This window comes from Stenella coeruleoalba (genome assembly GCF_951394435.1).
Source record: "Stenella coeruleoalba genome assembly, chromosome: 15".
In the NCBI taxonomy this organism is placed as follows: Eukaryota; Metazoa; Chordata; class Mammalia; order Artiodactyla; family Delphinidae; genus Stenella; species Stenella coeruleoalba.
The window spans coordinates 6,513,872-6,535,330 of NC_137161.1; the positions used below are offsets into that span (position 1 = coordinate 6,513,872).

The following is a 21,459-nucleotide window of genomic DNA, read 5'->3' on the forward strand; positions in this document are numbered from 1 at the left end:
TCCATTGCTCCGAGCACCGTGACCACATGCAAGTTAGATTCCGTCCCCACTAGACTTCTCAACCCTCTTTGTTCCTTCTGCAGACACAGCTCTCTGCCTGCTGGAGATCCAGCCACCAACTGAGTTTCTCAGCATCGCTGGCAAAGGCACGCCTTTCCCTCGGGATGAGGCTGCCCAGAAAGATTGTGTTAGCATCACTGTATTCTCTGGTTTGATATCAGACCAGAAGTGCTCCGTACGGATTCATCTAAAGATGGAGGGGCCACTGAGGAGGGGATGGGTGACTCACCGCACTGGAAACGTCGGTTTTGTTGTCTAGTTTTCTACTTCCTTTTCATATCTTCATTAGAAACGTTTCCATTTCTAATGTAACCCTCAGAATGTAGAGGGTAAGGCAAGTAAAACAGGGTGGCAGATCAGAAACTTCCTTGAATCATCTCTAGTGGTTAGTTTTTGTTTTCATTTCTAGTTAATTCTTTTTGCATATCTGATCTTAGTGTGTTAAAGCCAGTATGTAAACCAGGTCACGGGAGAGCCGTCTCCCTGAGCTTGGAGCCTTCCCTCGTCTTAGTCTCAGCCCCTCTTCTCTCCTCTCCCTCCACCAGCCTCCGCTCTTGCCCCCCCTGCCCCCCCAGCCTCTGCGTTGGTCAGGATGCTGTTGCTTACATGTGCAGTAGCTCAGTCACAGAGTGTCCAGGCTTAGGACTAGCTGCAGGTGGAGCTGGAGGCAGGCATCAAATGAGAACAGCAGGAATCCCGTCTCTTTCATCCGCCTGCTTTTTTTTTTTTTTTTTTAACATCTTTATTGGAGTATAATGGCTTTACCATGGTGTGTTAGTTTCTGCTATATAACAAAGTGAATCAGTTATACATATGTTCCCATATCTCCTCCCTCTTGCGTCTCCCTCCTCCCACCCTCCCTATCCCACCCCTCCAGGCGGTCACAAAGCACCGAGCTAATCTCCCTGTGCTATGTGGCCGCTTCCCACTAGCTATCTATTTTACGTGGTAGTGTGTATATGTCCATGCCACTCTCTCACTTTGTCCCAGCTTACCCTTCCCCCTCCCCATATCCGCAAGTCCCTGCTCTAGTAGGTCTGTGTCTTTATTCCCGTCTTACCCCTGGGTTCTTCATGCCTTTTTTTTTTCTTAGATTCCATATATATGTGTTAGCATACGGTATTTGTATTTCTCCTTCTGACTTACTTCACTCTGTATGACAGACTCTAGGTCCATCCACCTCACTACAAATAACTCAATTTCGTTTCTTTTTATAGCTGAGTAATATTCCATTGTATATATGTGCCACATCTTCTTTATCCATTCATCTGTTGATGGACACTTAGGTTGCTTTCATGTCCTGGCTATTGTAAATAGAGCTGCAATGAACATTTTGGTACATGACTCTTTTTGAATTATGGTTTTCTCAGGGTATATGCCCAGTAGTGGGATTGCTGGGTCATATGGTAGTTCTATTTTTAGTTTTTTAAGGAACCTCCATACTGTTCTCCATAGTGGCTGTATCAATTTGCATTCCCACCAACAGTGCAAGAGGGTTCCCTTTTCTCCACACCCTCTCCAGCATTTATTGTTTGTAGATTTTTTGATGATGGCCATTCTGACCAGTGTGAGATGATATCTCACTGTAGTTTTCATTTGCATTTCTCTAATGATTAATGATGTTGAGCATTCTTTCATGTGTTTGTTGGCAGTCTGTATATCTTCTTTGGAGAAACGTCTATTTAGGTCTTCTGCCCATTGTTGGATTGGGTTGTTTGTTATTTTGTTATTGAGCTGCATGAGCTGTTTGTAAATTTTGTAGATTAATCCTTTGTCAGTTGCTTCATTCGCAAATATTTTCTCCCATTCTGAGGGTTGTCTTTTGGTCTTGTTTATGGTTTCCTTTGCTGTGCAAAAGCTTTTAAGTTTCATTAGGTCCCATTTGTTGATTTTTGTTTTTATTTCCATTTCTCTAGGAGGTGGGTCAAAAAGGATCTTGCTGTGATTTATGTCATAATGGAACAGGATAGAAAGCCCAGAGATAAACCCATGCACATACGGTCACCTTGTCTTTGATAAAGGAGGCAAGAATGTACAGTGGAGAAAAGACAGTCTCTTCAATAAGTGGTGCTGGGAAAACTGGACAGCTACGTGGAAAAGAATGAGATTAGAACACTCCCTAACACCATACACAAAAATAAGCTCAAAATGGATTAAAGATCTAAATGTAAGGCCAGAAACTATCAGACTCTTAGAGGAAAGCATCCGTCTGCTTTTTGGATGCTGGCTTCCTCCTTGGGTGCTCCTGCTGCAGCCCCAGGCAGCTTGGTACCCAGAGGTCCAGGGGAAGGAGGGCCTTTCTTTCTCAGTAGTTCAAGTACTGAGAGTCTCCTTGGGCTGCCTTGGGTCACAGATGTGGTTGCTGTGCCCAAGACGTGGAGGACTCATGAGCCGGGCACCACCCTCGTGGCTGGCGTTGAGGGGCCCTGTGTCACCTGATCCGCAGTCCTGAGGCAGCAGTGACCTGTGACCGCCACGAACAGGGGGAAAGGTTGAGACCCTCCCGTCAAGTCCAGCTCTGCCAGTCGCAGAGATGTGTGACCAAAGCCCACAGGCAGTGACAGCCTTGCTCGCGGCCACACCAGCCTCGAGCCACTCCTCGTCCCGGGCTCTCCTGAATTTCAGCTCAGAGTTTCCTCTGTTGTCTCCCCAGTGTTTTCAGAGAGGGGCAAACTGTTTTCTTGCCTGATAAACAGAATCCTTCAGAGCACCTCCTGTGGCATTCGCCCTAAAGGACCATGTGTGACATTGCTCTTGCGTTCCCTCTGATGGTGAGTGGGATGTGCCACCTCTTAACAGTCCAGCACGCGTCACAGCGTAAACGGAATAAACACGGGGAAGGATTTTTTTTCCTCCTACAGTTAGAAACGAAGAAGGAATCTTTCTTCTTTGTTTCTCAGGATTGTACACGTATTTGTCTTTCAGGTCAGACCTGTGCTCTGTGACATTCGGGGAAATGAGTCAATTATTCACGTATTTCATGGGATATACATCTTTTTGGCTTGAGCAACTCACATCATTAGCTGCTTCCCACTGCCACTCAACTCCTGGCTCTGGGGGTAGACATGCTTTCTGTGTCGCCTGATGAAAAAATGGCAAAAAGGATAATTTTTAAGAACGTTTCTGTATATTTATTGTACTTCCATTAAAAAGTACACAAAGTTCTCTGTTGGGGCTGAGAGCTGCTGAAGCCCATTCAAGCCTGGAGAGCATCGCTACGGCCATGTGCATCACACAGTGGGATTGTGGGCAATGCATGGACCATGGAGCCTGACTGTGGCTTCGTGTCCGCTCTCCTCCTCGAATTCGGAGGAGCCTGGGTCTGGATGATTAACCTCCATGATCCTAAGTTTCCTTTGCTACAGGACAAGACATTAATAGTGCTTACCTCATAGGGTTTTCATGAGAATCCAACGAGTTAATATATCTAAGTGCTTAGTCCTGTGTCTGGCACATAATTATCAATAATACTAGGTAACGCATTTTATTATTATTATCTTTGACTGATTTGGCTCTCAAGTGTTTTTACGTGAGAAAGGTTGAGTTCTTCCTTTGAAGGGTTTACTTTTATTCTGTGCTTTGTCATCTGTTTCTTCCCAGTTTCTGGGTTTATGTTGGTTCTTGGATGGCCCAACATCATTTGCAGGTGTTTGACATCCTGACAGGAAATGGTGATGGGAAAGAGATTTAAGCCCCTGGGGTACTGGTTTTTCTTATTTTTAAGAAATCAGCGGTGCTTGTCGGTTTAGGTGGTTCTGCAAGTTTGGTGTGCGTGGTAGTCACCTGTGGATTGTTGACAATTTCAGATGCCTGACATTACCTCTGAACAGCTGGATCACAGGTTTCAGAGAACAGGCTGGTTTCTCAAACTCCACATTTGTTACTGATGTTCACCAAATTTGAGGATCACTGGTGTGTTATATTCTTTTTGGTTAGACTTGAACTTGCCTTTAAGTTTTTTCATGAAGTCACTTCTTCATTCAACGTATTTGTTATTGACCAGTTTTCCATGCCAATTACTGCTTTCTGGTGGGAGAGGTTGATGATAATTAAACAAACAAATTAACAAGAGAATATAAAATAGTAATAAGATCTGTGGTAGAACAGTACTTCATGTGAGTGACTGGGGTCTTCTTTAGAAAGAGAGCAGGAAAGGCATCTCTGAGGATTGGGCTGGAGCCTGAAGGATAAGATGGTTCCAATCATGGGAAGATAACGGGGAAAGAGACTTCAGGTAGGGAAGAGAGCAGGCGCAAAGATCCTGTGGTGGGAATGAGTCCAGTGAGTTTGAGTCCAGTGAGGGGGGAGTATGGGTGGGCGTGGGGGGTTGGGGACTTCCTGGAGGAGATCAGATCGTTAGGGCTCTGTAGGGCAGGGTAAGGAAGTGGAATTTTATTCAAAGCCACTGAAGAGTTTTGAACAGGAGTGTGATGTTATCTAATTTAGATCTTTAAATGATTGCGCTGACTGCTGTGTAGAGAATGGATTTCAGTGGAAGTGAGGGTGGGTAAATGGTCTCAGCCTAGGAGGCTGGAGTGGTTGTAGCCCCCAGCCCCACAGAAGAACATCACAGTTAAGCTCAAAAGTTCAACTTAAATAAGGACAACAGGCAATGATTTCTAGGGGTGCAGGAAGACAACCACTGCAGTGATTCTGCCTTGGCCTTAGCGGGGTGAAAGTGAACATAACAAATGAATGAAAATCATAATGTGCTTTTATTTACAAAAATTAAGCTTTTTTTCTTTTTTTTTTTTTTGCGGTACGCGGGCCTCTCACTGCCGTGGTCTCTCCCGCTGCGGAAAACAGGCTCCGGACGCGCAGGCTCAGCGGCCATGGCTCACGGGCCCAGCCGCTCCGCGGCATGTGGGATCCTCCCGGACCGGGGCACGAACCCACGTCCCCTGCATCGGCAGGTGGACTCCCAAGCACTGCGCCACCAGGGAAGCCCCAAAATTAAGCATTTTTGAACCTAACCATCCCCCTGCTTAAAATGCACAGTGGGTTCTCATGTGAAGATCTGGGAAAGTGGTCATGGAGGAGACAATGACAGCCTAACGTCCAGGGTTGTTCTCCCCAGAAATGGATGCACTACCAGGGCTACCCACAGACTTTGCAAAAGTATAGCAAGTAAAAGAATGAATTGTCTTCTTGGTTTTTATGACAGCTCGATGGACACTGTGTTTTGAACATGTGGACTCGTGGTTGTAGAAATATGCATTAAAGTCTCACTTCATAGTGATACATGCCTCTGAGGGGACTGGGCAATGGCTCAACTATGCTGTTTCCAGAGAAGTGCTAGGGTGTCCGGGTTGTGCTTGGGCGTGGGGGGCAGGCAGCCCAAGTTTGAATCTCCACTTCTTCACTCGTAGCTGAGTTTCCATAGATTCCTTAACCTTCCTGAGTTTCAGATGCCTTATCTGTACATAAGGAGGATCCTAGTGTCTGCCTGAAGGGGTTATTGCAGGGGTCAAAGAAGTAAGTGCTGGTAAGGTACTTAGCACAGTTCCTGGCGTGGGGTCAGCACTGCACACAGATGTGTATTTTTGGCTGTGAACTATGCTCGTTTGAAAGTCCTCTGTGTCCTTGCTATTTAAAAGGTGGTCCCCAGACCAATAGCCACATCCCCTGGGAGCTTGTCAGAGTCAGAAATGCAGCATCTTAGGCTCCACTCCTGACCTGCTGAATTAGCTTTTGCACTTGAACAAGATCCCGGGTGATTCCAACAGGCGTTTCTCTTCAGAAGCACTGCTCTCAGCTAAACTGTACGTAGAAAGGACAGCTGGATCAGTTTTGATTGTGGAAAGCTGTCGGCAGCATCGTGTTGGTGCAAAAAGGCATCAGCACCACGGTACAAAATATGCAGTGACCCTAACTTAGCTGGGCATTCTTGGGCAATCACGTAACCCCTCTGGGACTAAGCTTCTTTATCTGTAAAGTGACTCACCTATTTTAGAGGTTTGTTGACAGGATAAATGAAATAATGTGAAAGCTGATATGAAAGAGTGAAAAATACGTTATTTTGATCTTGTTTACATAGAAAAGGGACATCATAATTCCTAAAGCTGTTAATACAATTTTCAAAGAATTCGATTCCCCATTTTCCACATTAACTTGCCTTGTGGCAGTGGACAAGACCTATTATTTGGTGTCTCGATTATAATAATGGAGTGACAGTGAACCAGAAATTTCAGCCTGGTATTTTTGTAAACTAAATGGGAGAGTTCTGTAGTTTGGCTAAAAGGCATTGCCCTAGAAAAGACCAGCAGTGTGGTCAATGAGGATGTTTATGCCATTTACAAAATAGTCACAGAATTGCAGTGTCACGTACGATGGCCACGAGCAGAAGTCACCAGGATGCTTCCAGGTGGTGTGGTTCAATGTGACACATGTTTGTCAGCCACAAAAGCCTTTTATTATTTCCAAACGTCACAATCAAAGCAAGAAACAAGTAATATTGTTCACATTAGCACAGATCAAGTACAAGAAACCCCAATGTATTCCAGCACAAGAAAAATACACAGTTGTATACCAAAGACACAGCATAGCATGAGAATTCATGGCGGGTGCGGGGTGGTGGGGGGGACGTGGGGACAGCCGGAAAACACAGCTTGAGGTCCTCTGTGGTGGAAAGGGGTCTGATGGATGCCTGCAGCACACAACCATGGACAGCGCTCATCAGTGACTCTTGCCCTGTGTTCACAGGAGTGAATCACTTTACTTGATACGGTATAGACCTTGATAACAGGGTCACCCAACTTTAACACCATGTCGCGCAAAAGGAGCAGTGAACCAGAAACCATTCTCCTTAACAGATCACATCACATAGATAAAATGTGATAGAGGCACAGTTCTTAAGAGCAAAACAGTCTCCAGGAAAGCCGCAGGAAGCTCGCAGACTCCAACTCTCCAAAACAACTGTCAGGCAATTTCTTGAGACACACGCCTTCCTACTCACGATTGCCTCTCTTGTTTTAAAGACAGAAGAGGAATAATAGGAAAAATTGCTTTTTTAAAATAGGGAAATGTATACTTTAAAATAGCAAGGTATCAAAATACTTTGTACACAGGTATGTCCTGATTTTCCAAAGCACTTTATCTCTCTTTCATTATTTTGAAAACTGCCCTATGTTGAATGTATAAAAACCCAACAAGAACAACAGTAACAACAAAAATAGAAGTGGGTTACATCCCCATGCTGTTTGCAGGGGGTGGAGGCTGGTGTGGGGTATGGTCAAGAAGAGGGGCAAACAGCATAGCATTACATTACTTCTTCCACAGAGTTTGTTGTTTTTAGGAAATTGTCTTTACCGTAAATAGAGTAGTAGACTAGAAACCCAGTCCCGTATGAACTGAGAGCAAAGCCATCCAAGCAGCTGGCAGCTGGAGGTTGGTAGCTGTAACAGGTTTGCTGGGGAGAGGTTCAAACCACCCTTACTGTTACTGCGAATCCTTCAGTCTGACCTGAAGCATGAAGGCATGGGTGGGAAGCAGGGTGCAGGCAGGCGTCACAGACCCTGGGAGCATGAAGATGAATGCAGAAAGCGCCCAGAGCAGCCTTCACGGATTTCCCCCAGTGACTATTCGGGAAATCAGAGTTTGTGACTTAACCCACATTGGCATCCTTTCAGAGAGCCTGTTATAGACCATTTTCTCCTTTCAAAAGGCTTTCTGCAAGCTAAAAAACAAAAGACACGCTGGGACTTCCCTGGTGGTCCAGTGGCTAAGACTCTGTGCTCCCCATGCAGGGGATCCAGGTTCAATCCCTGGTCAGGGAACCAGACCCCACATGCCGCAATGAAGAGTTGGCATGCTGCAACAAGGATCCTGCCTGCCGCAACTAAGACCTGGCGCGGCCAGAAAAACGCCCCCCAAACCCCCAGAACAACAACAACAACAAAAAGACACAAACGACCATGACTGTTAACACATTTTCAAGTCTTTTAAGTATTTTTACCCCTTCTTTTTGAACACTTTGGCTGGATGCAGGGTCAAAAGTGATCAGACCGATACCCCTTCCTATGGTCCTGCATCCTATCCAACGCTCATGCCGTTGCAGCTGCAGAGAATCTCCTTGAAGGTGTTGCGCAGCTCCAGGCTGCGGAAGGCGTAGATCAGGGGGTCGATGACGGAGTTGCACATTATGAGGACCAGGTAGGTGTTGAAGTGGGCGGTGTAGCAGACGCAGTAGGGGTTGGTGGGGCAGGTTATGATGAAGATGAGATGGAGAAAGAAGGGGGCCCAGCAGAAGATGAACACCCCCAGCAGGATGGTGATGGTGGCGGCCCCCCTCATGCACGAGTGCTGCTGCGGCGCCACCCCAGCGGCGGGTGGCAGTGCCGCGATGCGCTTGACGTGCAGCCGGGCAAAGAGGAACATGTGCACGTAGAGGGTGCCCATGAGGAGCAGCATGGCGAGGAACATGGTGACGAGGCACACGATGACCGTCTTGCTCTCAGAGTAGACGATGAACACCACGCCGCAGACGCCACAGCATAGCCAGATGGCCGCGATCAGGCCTAGCGCCTTCCTCACGGTCATGATGCTGTGGTAGCGGAGCGCGTAGAAGATGCTGGTGTACCTGTCGACGGCGATGGCCAGGAGGTTGCAGATGGAGGCCACCAGGGAGATGCAGATCATGGAGTCGAAGACGTTGTCCATGTGCTGCAGGAACTGGTCCTCGAAGGTCAGGTAGTCGCTGTTGACGATGGCGATCATGATGGTCTCCAGGGCGTTGGACACGCTCACCAGCATGTCGGCCACGGCCAGGCTGCAGAGGAAGAAGTACATGGGAGAGTGCAGGTTGCTGTTCCTGACCACGGCCAGGACGACCAGGATGTTCTCCATCAAGCTGATGATGCCCAGAGCCAGAAAGACCTCAGGCTTGATGAAAACCTGCTCGCAGAAGCTCTTGCCGCTCTGGTTGCTGAAGGAAAGGTGCTCTGAGCCATTAGGCAGCGTTGGTTGAGCAGAGAGCAGGCAGCTCGAAGCATTCATTGCCAACAGACGGCTGATCGGAGCCGGGGCTCCAGCAGGGTCCGGAGGCTGCGGCTTCTGCTGCTGAGTACAGGAAAGGAAAGAAATCTCCCTCTAGATCCTTGTTTCGGATGCTTGTCCAGTCTAGACTTAGATTTTGTTCTTCTGCAGAATAAAAGGATGAAGGGAGGGAGAGAGAGAGAGAAAGTCAGCTTGGAGACGTACAGAGAACTTTCCTCTGCTTCTCCAGGACAAACAGTTTTATAGATACTCTGTCGTATCTCCCTCCCTTCTTACCTTCCTTCCTTCTTTCTCCCTCTTAGCCCCTCTCACATCCCCACCTGGGAATAAAAACCAGCCACTGGCTGCTAGTTATGGCGGTTTTCATAGCAAGACAGAGGCTGTGGTACCTCTTGTTAGCAGTGAAGGGTGAACACTCAGGTTTTATACGTTGGCTGGAGGCAAACAATTCCTACTTAATCTTCAGCGCAGCGAAATGACCACTGAGCATCGGGTGCCTCTCTGACTGACAGCAGGACGGGTTCCAGGGCTTGGAAAGAGATTAAAAGGCAGCCTGGTGCCCTCTGCTGGCCAGGCTGCGTATCTGTTCGCTGGCTTGGCTGCGCAGTGTTTATTGTCATGGAAATAACCACAGCCGTCCTTTCATCCATTTATCTGTTCATTCATTTGTGTGTGTGTGGGGGTGGGTAGCAAACATTTATTAAGCACCTACCACGTGTCGGGCTTCTGCCCAGTGTGGGAAATTCAGTGGTGAGTAAGACAGACACGCTGTCCCTGTTTCCCCCAAACTCAGAGTCTGGGGTGGGAGACAAGAAATCAGGCAATGATATTACAGTGTGATGAATGCTTGAATCGGGGAATGCCAGGGGGCTGGGGGAGCCTGGAGGCGGCCCCCTAACCTGGATGGTCAAAGGAAATTCCTGGAGGAAGGAGTATCTAAGCTTTGACGTCAAGGAGTTAGAGGCGATACTCACTGGTGAGTGGGGACTGGGGTCGAGGAGGTAGAAGAGGATTCTGGGCAGAGGGAATAACATACCTACAGCCTGGAGGCTACAAGCAGTGGTTCTGCACCCTGGTCATGGGAAATCATCTGTAGAATGTGGGCACGGGGATTGCACTTGACCTCCTGAATCAGAATCACCAGGGGCAGGACCTGGGCAAGTGTGTTTTCAACTTTTGACGGGTGACGGGGGGACATAGCCGAGGTTGAGATCTACGGAAAAGCAAGCTTGGTGTTTTTGAAGAACTTTAAATGGTTTTCTCTGGCCGGAGTGTGGAGCTGGGAGACACAACTTGAGAAACGAGGCTGCAATTATTACTATTCTTTTAAGGCGAGAGGTGCCTGGGTCTTGAAGGACAGCCACATGAGGGAGTTTGGACTGTATCCTGAAGGCTGCCGGGGCTGTGGAAGAGATGAGATGGGGTTTGCATTTTAGAAAGAGTCCTCATTGCACAGTGGAGACTGGATTGGGAGGGGATGAGCCCGGAGCCTGGGAGGCCAGGGCTGCAGAGATTCAGGGCGAGATGATGGTGGCCTGAAGCAAGGAGGTGACCATGGGGCCATGGGAGGAGTGTACAGAGAGATTTAGGACGTAGCGGCCTGGAGATTCGAGTGTGATGGTACATGGGATGGTGGGAGAGGGACAGCCCAGGGAACACCTCCGCTTCCTTCTTAAGTAACAGGGAGGATGGAGATGCCATTTGAGCTGGAAAATGTAAAAGGCAGAATTTAGCAGTTGACTTTAATGCTTAGGTCACGTCAGATGTGATGCTGCACAGGAGGACAATGTAAACTCTGGACACACTGAGTCCCCTTGCTGCCTCACCTGCCACATACCCACACATCAATTCCAGGTGGATTGATGCTCTAACCATCCAACTATCACCTAACTATGTATGTGAGTGTGACTGTGACTGTGTGTATTAGTTGGAAGAAATATGCATATGAAATAGAAGAAAATTTAGAATATTTATAACACGTTGGGGTGGAGAGGTCTTCTTAGCAAGATGGGTAACCAGAGATTAAGTGTGGAAAAAAATCAACATAAAGTCAGAAGACAAACAGGAAGAAGACACTTGCCACAGGCACAGATTAGTCTCTTCCATACAAAGAATACATTCACATTAATAAGAAAAAGATGATTTACCTCTTAGAACACAGGGCAAAAGATAGGAACAGGAATTCACTGAAGAGGAAATGCAAGTGGATAATAAACCTATGAAAAGATACTCAGCCTTCTGGGGAGTCAGGGAAATGCAAATCAAAAGGAGACTTCAGATTGACAAGAATGAAAAAGGTATCAAATTCAGCAGAGAGTGTTGGAAGAACACTTTGATGCGTTCCTAGTGTTTGGGGATAGTCTCATCATTTTCAGTTTCTACTAAAATAAAGAAATACACCTGAATGTGGATCCGAGTCCATGAACTGAGGGGGCATGAGAAATACTTCTATTTATTTTCAACAAAGTGACTTTGTTTCGGATGCTAAGCCATGCATGTTCCAGGTTGGGGAAAACACAATCCTAATCCTTTTGGGGGTTTCTTTTCTTCACCCTCAGGCTCACATCCAGAGATATGTTTATAGTGTCCTGGTCTGTGGTTTCAGGGGCACTCATCTTACTTGTAAAGCTGAGACTACTAGGTCTCTTCCCTGCTCTCTGCTTGGCCTGGGCTGAGCACTGAATCTTTCTCTGCTTCTGTCCTCTGATGTTAGCATCCTTGAGAGAGAGCAGATGGGGCCTGGCACTTCAAAACTGCATTCTCAGAGGTACCGTCATTGCTGATGGGTGTTGATTTGTTCTGTAAATGCTTATCTCTGCTTTCCTGAGGGAGCAGCACAACTACAGCCTTACTTTTTAGTTGAATCTTCTACAAATGAATTGGCTTTATTAACAACAATTGCAAGACACGAAAGTCTCTGTCAGTGTTTTGATATGTTGTTGGCACATGTGTGGGTGCCTGTTTTGAATCTGTTAACAATAAACTGTAACAAGATTCTTATCCTAAGAAATAATCCACTTGGGTGTCCTCTCTATCCAAAAAGCTCTTCCCGAATGTTGTGCCTGACATATTCCTCTTATGCTTCAAGACCCAGCTCAAATGTCAATTATTTTTTTTGGCCGCTTTCTTATTTGCCCTTCAACCACCCTGTTCCCTTTCCCCTGAAACCGACAGAGTTGGGCACTCCTTCCCCTCCCTTGTGACATGCAGACTGTTACATAATTATAGGTCACATCCCATCCCACCGACATGGGACAGCACTGGCCAGAGTCATTAGAACCAACGCTTAGATCTTAGCATTGAGCCTAATTGTTTCTGAGGAGGAGATTCCTCTGATGCCTGCATCTCCATTCACTCCTCGGCCCACTTCTGATTTCAGCCACCTCTTGCTGGACAGCTCCCTGCAAGGTTGGTTTCAAATCACAAGGTCGGTCAGGTCCCAGGTCGAAGGGGCTCCACCCACATTTTGCCCCAGGATCTTCTCTGATGTACGGGTGGGTGGTGGCCCCCCAGCCTGATCGAGTTCAGCTTGGAAGTGAGGGGGAGTGAACACCACCTGGGACAACCCTCAACTAATGAGGGCTGGAGCCAGTGGGTACCTCTCCAGCCTCCTGCCCTTCAGGCAGACATCCGGAGATGCCTTGTGTGCTGCCCAGATGTCCCATGACATTGAGCCCTCATCACCCACAGCAGCAACCTTGATAAAGTGTCTTTTATTTTTATTTATTTTTTAATTGAGGTATAGTTGATTTACAATGTTGCGTTAGTTTCTGGTGTACAGCAAAGTGATTCAGCTGAACTCAGTCCCTGAAACAAGACCATGTTTAGTCATCTCTCATTTCTATCAGAATCGTATCAGATGCTCAATAAATGTTTGAAAGGAAGAAGCCCATAGCTTTCTTTTTCCCTTCTAGACCATCTTAATTGTATAAAAAACTGATAGACCCTACTTGTCATGTACTCTCAGGAAGTGACTCCATTTGTCTGTAATTTTCTCTATAATTTTCTCTCCTATTAGACCTATGGCACTTGTGGGTAGGAACCGTCTTACTCCTCTTTATATATCAGCATCTAACAAAATTGACCGCGTCAAATGTTATTGAAGTAGAGCCACTTTGGAAAACAATTATCAAAAATGTGAAAAGCTGAACATAAATTTACTGTATGACTCTCAGTAACTGCTCTCCTAGATACCTACCCAAGAGAAATGAAAACACATGTCCACACACATTCTTGAAGGTGAATGTCCATAGCAACGTTTTCATAGTAGTCAGACTGTGGAAACAATGTAACGTCCCTCAGCTGGTGAGGATGGACAGGGTGTAGTACATCCGTACAGCAGTGCACAGTTCATCAATAAAAAGCAATGAAATACTGATACATGCACCACGGGAATGAACCTCGAAAACATTGCACTAAGTTAAAGAAGTCAGGCACAAAAGAAGACACTTGTATGTTTCCATTTATATGAAGTGTCCAGAAAAGGCAAATCTATAAAGACAGAAAGTAGATAAGTAATTGCCTAGGACTAGGGCTGGCAATGGCGTTTAACTGTAAATGGACATAACTGAGGTGATGAAGATGTGGGAAAACTGGATTATGGTGATGGCTGCACAGCTCGATACACTTGCTAAAAATCATTCACTGGTGCTCTTGAAATGGGTGAACCTTATGGTAGATAAGTGTACTCTAATAAGTTGTTAAAAATACGATTGCAGTAGAGTTCCCTGTGTTGTAAATGGATTATAGTCACATAAAGAATTGCTAATGATGTGCTATCTTGCTAGTGAATGACATCCTTTCTGAAAGCGTTAAACTTGTGAAGATGCAGTATGTGCAGCCCATTTTCAGCTTCCTGGCTCCTCCTTTGTCCCCTAGAAGTCCTAAGAACCACCCCAAGCTAACAGCTCTTGTGTATCCAGGTTGGCAACTTGCGACCCGTTGCTGAGCATTTTTTTCAGCTTTCCTAGGCATCCTTAATTGTTTCCTCAACCTGGACCGACATTTTATTCTTATCATCACCAGCTTCAACTTTATTCCCTGTCCTTGAAGCCTCCCTTATAATTTGTATTCTGTTGATTGCTCTTTCCACCCACCCAAGAAAAGCTTCTATTTTCCTTTATTTTCTTCTTCCGTTCTGGGAGACAGTTTATCTAAAATGCGTTTTAAAATTTTATTCTTTTATCTTTTTGAGGATGATACCACCTTGAAACTGTTGGAAGAGGAGAGTGTGCCGTGGTCTTTAGATTCCACATATAAGTGATATATGATATTTGTCTTTCTCTGTCTGACTTACTTCCCTTAGTATGATGATCTCTGGGTCCATCCATGTTGCTGCAAATGGAAGTATTTCATTCTTTTTCATGGCTAATATTCCATTGTATATATAGACCACATCTTCCTTATCCATTCCTCTGTTGATGGACACTTAGGTTGCTCCCATGTCTTGGCTGTCTCATCTATTCTTGCAGCCCCTCCTCAGCCCTCTTCCTCCCCTCACAGCTAATGTTCTTGAGAGAGTTGTGGATACCTGCTTTCTCTGTTCTTTTCCATCTTATCCCTCAATCCATTCACTTTTGGATGCTGCCTCGGTCGCTCCATAGAAACAGGTTTGCCCAGGGCACTGGTGACCTCCTTATCATTGAAACCCTTGTTGACTCAGTAGCGTCTGGCACCATTGCTCACTCCTTCCTTCTAGATCCTTCTCTTGGCTCTGACTGCACCACGTTCTCCTGGTTTCCCTCCAGTTCCTGTGGCCACTCACCCTGCTCTTTAAGCTCCACCTCCTCCCTGACACCACTGACCATCGAGGTTCCTCACCACTGACCCTGCGAAAATGGAGGCTGCTGGAATTTGTTACCCTTTTTGAAGAAAGAGACATCTTTCTTCACAAAGAATTAGTAGGATTCTTTCTTCACAGTAGAATTATGATTATGCCTCGTTGGCTAGAGCTGGGTCACATGCTCTACCCTAGCTGCAAGAGAGCCTGGAAATTGGATCAAGGATTGTGTAGTTGGTTGTTCATCATGAGCACATTGTTCTTCCACTCCAAGAAAGACATCGCAGATTGTCCCCTTGGTCCCCTCCAGTATGTGACAGTTTCAGTCTTTCCCTGATTTCCGTGACTTTGGCAGTTGGAGGAGGGCTGGTCAAGTGTTTTGTAGGTCTCTCAATTTGGCTTGTCCCCTCTTAGGGTTAGACTGGGGTCATGGGTTTCTGGAAAGAATAGCACGCAGGTGAGGTGCCTTCTCGTCACATCATACCAGGGGCATGGGACACCTGATGGATGACATCACGGACGTGCTTTTTCTTTGGGGGAAGCTGTGCAGTTTGTGGGATCTTAGTTCCCTGACCAGAGATTGAACCCAGGCCCATGGCAGTGAAAGCCTGAGTCCTAACTGCTGGACCACCAGGGAATTCCCTCAAGGGGGTGCTTTGTAATTGAGTTTTGATGACTCAAGTATGGCCTGAGGGGTCTTAACATTTTTATGTGACTTTCCTCTGGGTCTTAAATCCCTACGTTCAGCCGAGGAAGGGACACGGGCAAGTGAAACATGAATATTAATTAGCTGTGATGCTAATGGGAGGGCAGTTCCTACCTGGTTGTTCAATGGTCTCCTGTTCCTTCCCATGTACTCTTTCCATTCTTTCTCCACCAGACCAACACTGCCACGTGCCACCGCGTTCACTCTGCCGTGATGATGTCACAGCCTCCTTTTGAACATTCGAGTGCACCAGGCACTTTGCTTCTTTCCTTCCTTCATTTCTTTCTCTCTTTCTTTTTGTTGATTTGCAGATTTAAAATTTTATGTTTACATACAAGTACTGTCTGTAAATATATTTATTTGTCTAAAGGTCATGCAGGGGAAAATCAGCTATTTTTTTTCATGTCATTGTCCAAATACTTTAATCCTATGCCTTGAAGAAACTTTTATTTCCCAACTACTTTTAAGATTTATTTTTACTCATACCCTAGGTTCCTAATATTTTTTATGCCTGTAAATATCTCTTGACCTTTTTAAAATTGAGATATAGGTACCAGAAAATTCATGATTTTAAAGTATATTGTTCAGTGTTTTTAGCATCTTCACAAGGTTGTGCAACCATCACCACTGTCTAATTCCAGAACATTTTCATCACCCCGTCCCCATTCGCAGTTACTCCCCGTTTGCTACTTCCCTCAGCCTCTGACAACTTTCGATACTAATCTACTTTCTATTTCTATGTGACAGTAAAAAATATGCTCACCTAGGCTGTGTTTAACTTTTGGGTCACAAAATCCTCCATTTTTTGACTTTCTCATTTTTCAAATTCCAAAACAAACAAGCAAGCAAACAAAACCAACAGCTGTAGGTGGGAATGTAAATTGGACCAGCCACTATGGAAAACAGTGTGGAGGGTCCTTAAAAAACTAAAAATAGAGTTACCACATGATCCAGTAATCCCACTTCTGGGCATATATCCAGAAAAGATGAAAATGCTAATTCGAAAATATACATCACCCCAATGTTCATAGCAGCACTATTTACAATAGCCAAGGTATGGAAACAACCCAAGTGCCCAACAACAGACAACTGGCTTAAGAAGATGTGGTATATATACAATGGAATATTACTCAGCCATAAAAAAGAATGAAATATTGTCATTTGCAGCAACAGAGATGGACTTAGAGAGTATCATACTCAGCAAAGTAAGTCAGACAGAGGAAGACAAATATTATATGATATCACTTAAATGTGGAATCTAAAAATATAATACAAATGAATCTATATACAGAACAGAAACAGACTCACAGACAAAGAAAACAAATGTATGGTTACCAAAGGGGAAAGGGAGGGGGGAAGGGATAAATTAGGAGTGTGGGATTAACATATACAAACTGCTATACATAAAATAGACAAGCAGCAAGGATATACTGTATAGCACAGGGAACGATACTCAATATCTTGTAATTACCTATAATGGAAGATATTCTGAAAAAAAATATAACTGAACCACTTTGCTGTACACCTGAAACTAATACAATATTGTAAATCAACTATATTCAGTAAACAAACAAAAACCCCAATTTTTAAATCTGTAAATTTTCCAGTTTTAAAATTCAGCATAAAAGTTATAAGAACATTAAAAACGACAAAACCACACATCTCTTCCTCTTAATCCCTTGAGTTTCAAGATCTTATAAACAGAGAGTGAGTTATTTTGTTTTCTGAACACTTCAGTGCAAGGAACAGGTCAAGGTGCTTGTGTGTGTGTGTGTGTGTGTGTGTGTGTGTGTGTGTGTGTGTGTGTGTGTGTGTGTGTGTGTGTGTGTGTGTGTTTTAGAAGAACATTCTTTCTTTGCTCTCTGCTGGAATCTCTTTTGGAAACTTAGGGTCAAATTTTGCTTCTCCAAGTCCATTTTCTTATGGTTGATTAACAAGTTGTAGCAACTGAGTTAAATTAGTGATAAAAGGCAATTTTCTGAATATAGAAGACAAATGATCCACGTTGTTCTCAGTTCTTAGAGATGCCACCATGTCTGGTCGAAGGACCAGATATGATGAACAAAAAACCCTCCATGGTGTACAAACATAATCTCGCTCATTGCCTGGTTAAAAAAAAGTCAGTCTTACTACTTTATCATTGTATTCTTTTCTTCAATCACAAAATTGAGTGCCCTTAACCTTGCTTACCACCTCTTGTTTCCTTTGCCTCTCCAGCACTTGAGTCCTGTGTTCTGAGTGCTGTGTTTCTGGGGGCATTACCCTGTGGTGTTATAGGGCTGGGGTCTGCACCATTGAGTTGCCCCACTCCAGGATGGGAGGGTCTCAGACCAGTGCTTCTCTAGCTTTGCTGTGCGTCTGAATCACCCAGGGATCGCGTCACAATGCAGATTCTGGTGCTGCTGGTCCGCAGACTACTCTGAGTAGCAAGGAGAGAGATCTAGCCATTTTCAGACACCTATGATGATCTAGCCGTTTCAGACATCTATGCTAGCAGTGCTAGAAGAAGCGAGCCTCGTGTCGAATTCATTCTGTTGATGTGGGAGAGAAGCACCCCACATTCAAAGGGAGCTGCGGGTTTCCCAGCTGCTGTGTTCATACCAGTGCCTTGGTGTGTGACCGGTGATGGTGGCCAGCGGCTCCACACAGGGAGCTGCCCAGAAGTGTAATTTGGGCATCATTCCTGTTGTATGGCCTCTAAGCTCAATGTTCTGACCTCCCCGGAGTGGCTGTGGACTGCCCAACCTCATTTAGTAAATTCCTCTTCTGTTTAGATTAGCCAGAATTTAAACGGGGTTTTGTTATTTATAACCAAGAAGCTGACCCACTCTTACATTCCAATTTGGGTCAGTAGGGATTGGCTGCCTGGAGGTGCTAGGTCCTTGGGCTCACAGGGTTCAGCTTCCGGGAAGACACTCCCAGACTGGGTAGCCTCCCATTTTAGGAAAAATCCTTGTGAAAAATTATGTCCAGCCCTGAAAGAAAAATCAGGTTCCTCTGTGTTCCTCTGTTACTTAGGTTGATTTTACTGAGAAGAGATTTTGTAAATGGTAGGTACAACCACGGCAGTTTTCTCTTACTGAGGAAGATACAAAAACCGCAACCAGTGGTACCCTTCAGAATCCCACAAGGCTGACCATGAAGATTTCCTCATTTTGCTGAATTCATAATTTAAAGGAACATTGGTTGACAAAAATAGATACGGACATCATATAAAGTGGAATGGGAGACAAGAGCATTAAGTGCTTCAAGGACAGTTGGGTTGACTGTTTTGTCACTGGAACCTTTCTCCCCGAAGCAGAGGGAGAAAAATAGTTCTCCAATGTGATCCAAACCATGGTAACACGAATGTTTTCTTTGCTAGAAATGGCTTTTTTAAAAAAGCCAAGGCTTTTATGGAAAACATTCTTTTCAAAGAAAAAAAAAAAAACTGAGTTCCTGGTTGATGATGAATTGTCTAGGTTTTGCCTTGAATGGGCCCACACTTTTCTGGGAATTGAGATTTGCCCAGTGGGAAGCACTCAGGTGGCAGCTATAACGTGATAGGCTTGACTTAGTGTCCAGGTTGGTGCATTCAGCGTGAGCACGTGATGCCTGAGAACAAGGTGTGAAGGCTGAGTGCCGGTCTGGCTCGCCGTCCTGTCCTTCAGATGTCACCATGGGCTAGCATCTGCAGAACGTGTGCTCCCAACCTTTGCTTTCCTGGTGCTTCTACGCTCAACCACGTCCATTGGCTTTCTTCCTTTTGATGATCAGTGGCGTGTTTTGCTGGGTGACACGTCACAAGATGATGTGATGAAATGCCAAATGCTATTCATTCAATCACATTCCTAAAGGGAGAAAGTACATTTCTGGGAGGTTTTCCATAAGTCAAACTTCAGCATGTATTTTAGCTCTGTATTAAATTGCAAAGTATTGCCTTTGTTGCTACTGAAATATTATCTAACTAACCCATTCATTTATTTGGTCATTCATTCATCCAGTTGTGCACACACTCACTCACTGGATCATTCATTCATTCATTGGGTCATTTGTTTGTCATATATTTATTCGTTTGGTCTCTACTATGAACTGAATTGTGTTTTCCCAAAATTCATGTGTTGAAGCCCTAACCCCTCAAAGTGGCTGGGTCTGGAGATAGTTTTTAGGAGGTAATTAAGATTAAATGAGGTCCTAAAAGTGGGGCCCTAATTCTATAGGACTGCGGCCTTATAAGAAGAAGAAATCTCTCTCGCGCTCTCAATCTCTTTTTGTGAGGACACAGCAAAAAGGTGGCTGTCTGCAACTCAGACGAAGTTTCTCTCACCGGACATGGTGCTGGCACCCTGATCTTGGACTTCCAGCTTCCAGAACTGTGAGAAAAATAAACTTCTGTTTTTAAGTCATCCAGGCTGTGGTCTGAACCATAGCAGCCTGAGCTGACTAATACAGTCTCTCATTCATTCAACAAACATTTACTCAGCTGTGTGTCAGGCACTATATGAGACACTAGAGATGAAATGACAGACCTGGTCACTGGAACATTCCCTATTGTTTGCCTACCAACAACTATCCCCTCTTGTTTCTGGTAGCAGAAACCAGACTTTGTGTTGGTGGCAATGTGCCCAATCTCAGGGAATAAATCATAACTGTTCTAAGCCTGTCATGGCAATCCTACTCCCCTTTCTTCATTAATGGTCAAGTTGTGGTCATGTGACCCAACCCTAGTCTATGAGACATAAGGGGAAGTTGTCTAGGGGCTACTGGTAACTATTTTCCTTTTTGAAAAGAGAAAAGCACATAAGAAGAAAGACTTTTGCCCCTCCTAACTTGCTTTCTGCTTGAGATACATTTTGGTGAAGATACAATGTCTGGAGCTAGGGCAGCCATGTTGTAACCATGAGGGGAGAGAAAGACAATGCTGACCGGCAATCACTGAACCAATGAACCTATAAGCTTTTGTTAAGTAACATAATTGCTGTTTCATCTGAGCCTATTAGTAGGCTATTATGTTATTTGTGGCTAAAAGCATCCTTATTGGTACAGTCTCTGCCCTGAAGGAGCTTATAGTCTGACAAGGTGAATAGACTCTTAGACACTGACAAGATAACATCATAAGTCTTTTAACAGAGGGATATACAAAGTGATATGTAAACACATTGTGTCATAAAACCACAAGGGTTCTTTTCATCCATTAACCTTTTTTGAGGAGTGATATTAAAAGGTATGCCATTTCTTACCTCTAATGTCACTTCCTCAAGATGACCAAGATTCTCTTTTTAAAGAAAGACAGACCACATCCTACTTTGGGGGCAAAAGAGGAGGTCGATACTATGTAATGTTTAAAGAAGACTGTTTGGGTTTCAGTCTTGCCCTTCCCCCACGGCTTGTACTACCTGTGGGATCTTGACCAAGTTTCTAAAACCCCAGTTTCATCATCTGTAAAAGGGGATAACGCTAGGACCTAGCTAAGGTACCTGGAACCTAGAAATCTCCCAATAACTGTTGGTGCTTGTTGTTTGCCAGACCTCCTTAGTTTCTGTGCATGCCCATCCCTTGCGGGGTAGCCTTCAGAAGAACGTTTTATCTTAGATAAATCTATAGATGAGTTTAAGGAAGGCTGACCTCTTCATAATGTTGAGACTTCCCACGTAAAAGAATAGGCTTCACTTTTTTTCCTTTTTATGTCTGAATAAAGCGAAAACATGTTCTTTATATTTTCTTAAATTCCTCCCCATGCATTATATGTTTGCTGCTGACACTGCTAGGGTAAATGGGGTGTTTTTCTCTATTTATTTTCTGTACTAGGTTAATTCTACTTCAAGTTGTCTGAGAACTCTGACGATGCAGCCAAATGGTTAAAAGTCAGAATCCTGAAATGACCCAAACCACGGACTCCAAGCTGCTTTGAGCAGAGCTGCTTTGCTGCATCCAGTCTGCA

At 44.9% G+C, this 21,459-nt stretch overlaps 2 protein-coding genes across 21 annotated transcripts in view; one reads left to right on the forward strand and one right to left on the reverse strand.

Moving 5' to 3' along the window:
• Window positions 1-21,459, forward strand: part of CBLN4 (cerebellin 4 precursor) — a gene marked incomplete at its 5' end in the record, with an annotated part of 575,839 nt that overhangs the window by 61,765 nt on the left and 492,615 nt on the right. The gene's annotated exons all lie outside the window — the stretch shown is intronic.
• On the reverse strand, window positions 7,943-9,238 carry MC3R (melanocortin 3 receptor). The gene has a single exon (XM_079945383.1). The coding sequence runs from the start codon at window positions 9,052-9,054 to the stop codon at window positions 8,092-8,094; it is 963 nt and encodes a 320-aa protein (XP_079801509.1). The 5' UTR covers window positions 9,055-9,238; the 3' UTR covers window positions 7,943-8,091.

Coding starts and splice junctions, on each gene's coding strand:
- MC3R (XM_079945383.1), bottom strand. CDS start 9,054: ATGAATGCTTCGAGCTGCCTGCTCTCTGCTCAACCAACGCTGCCTAAT.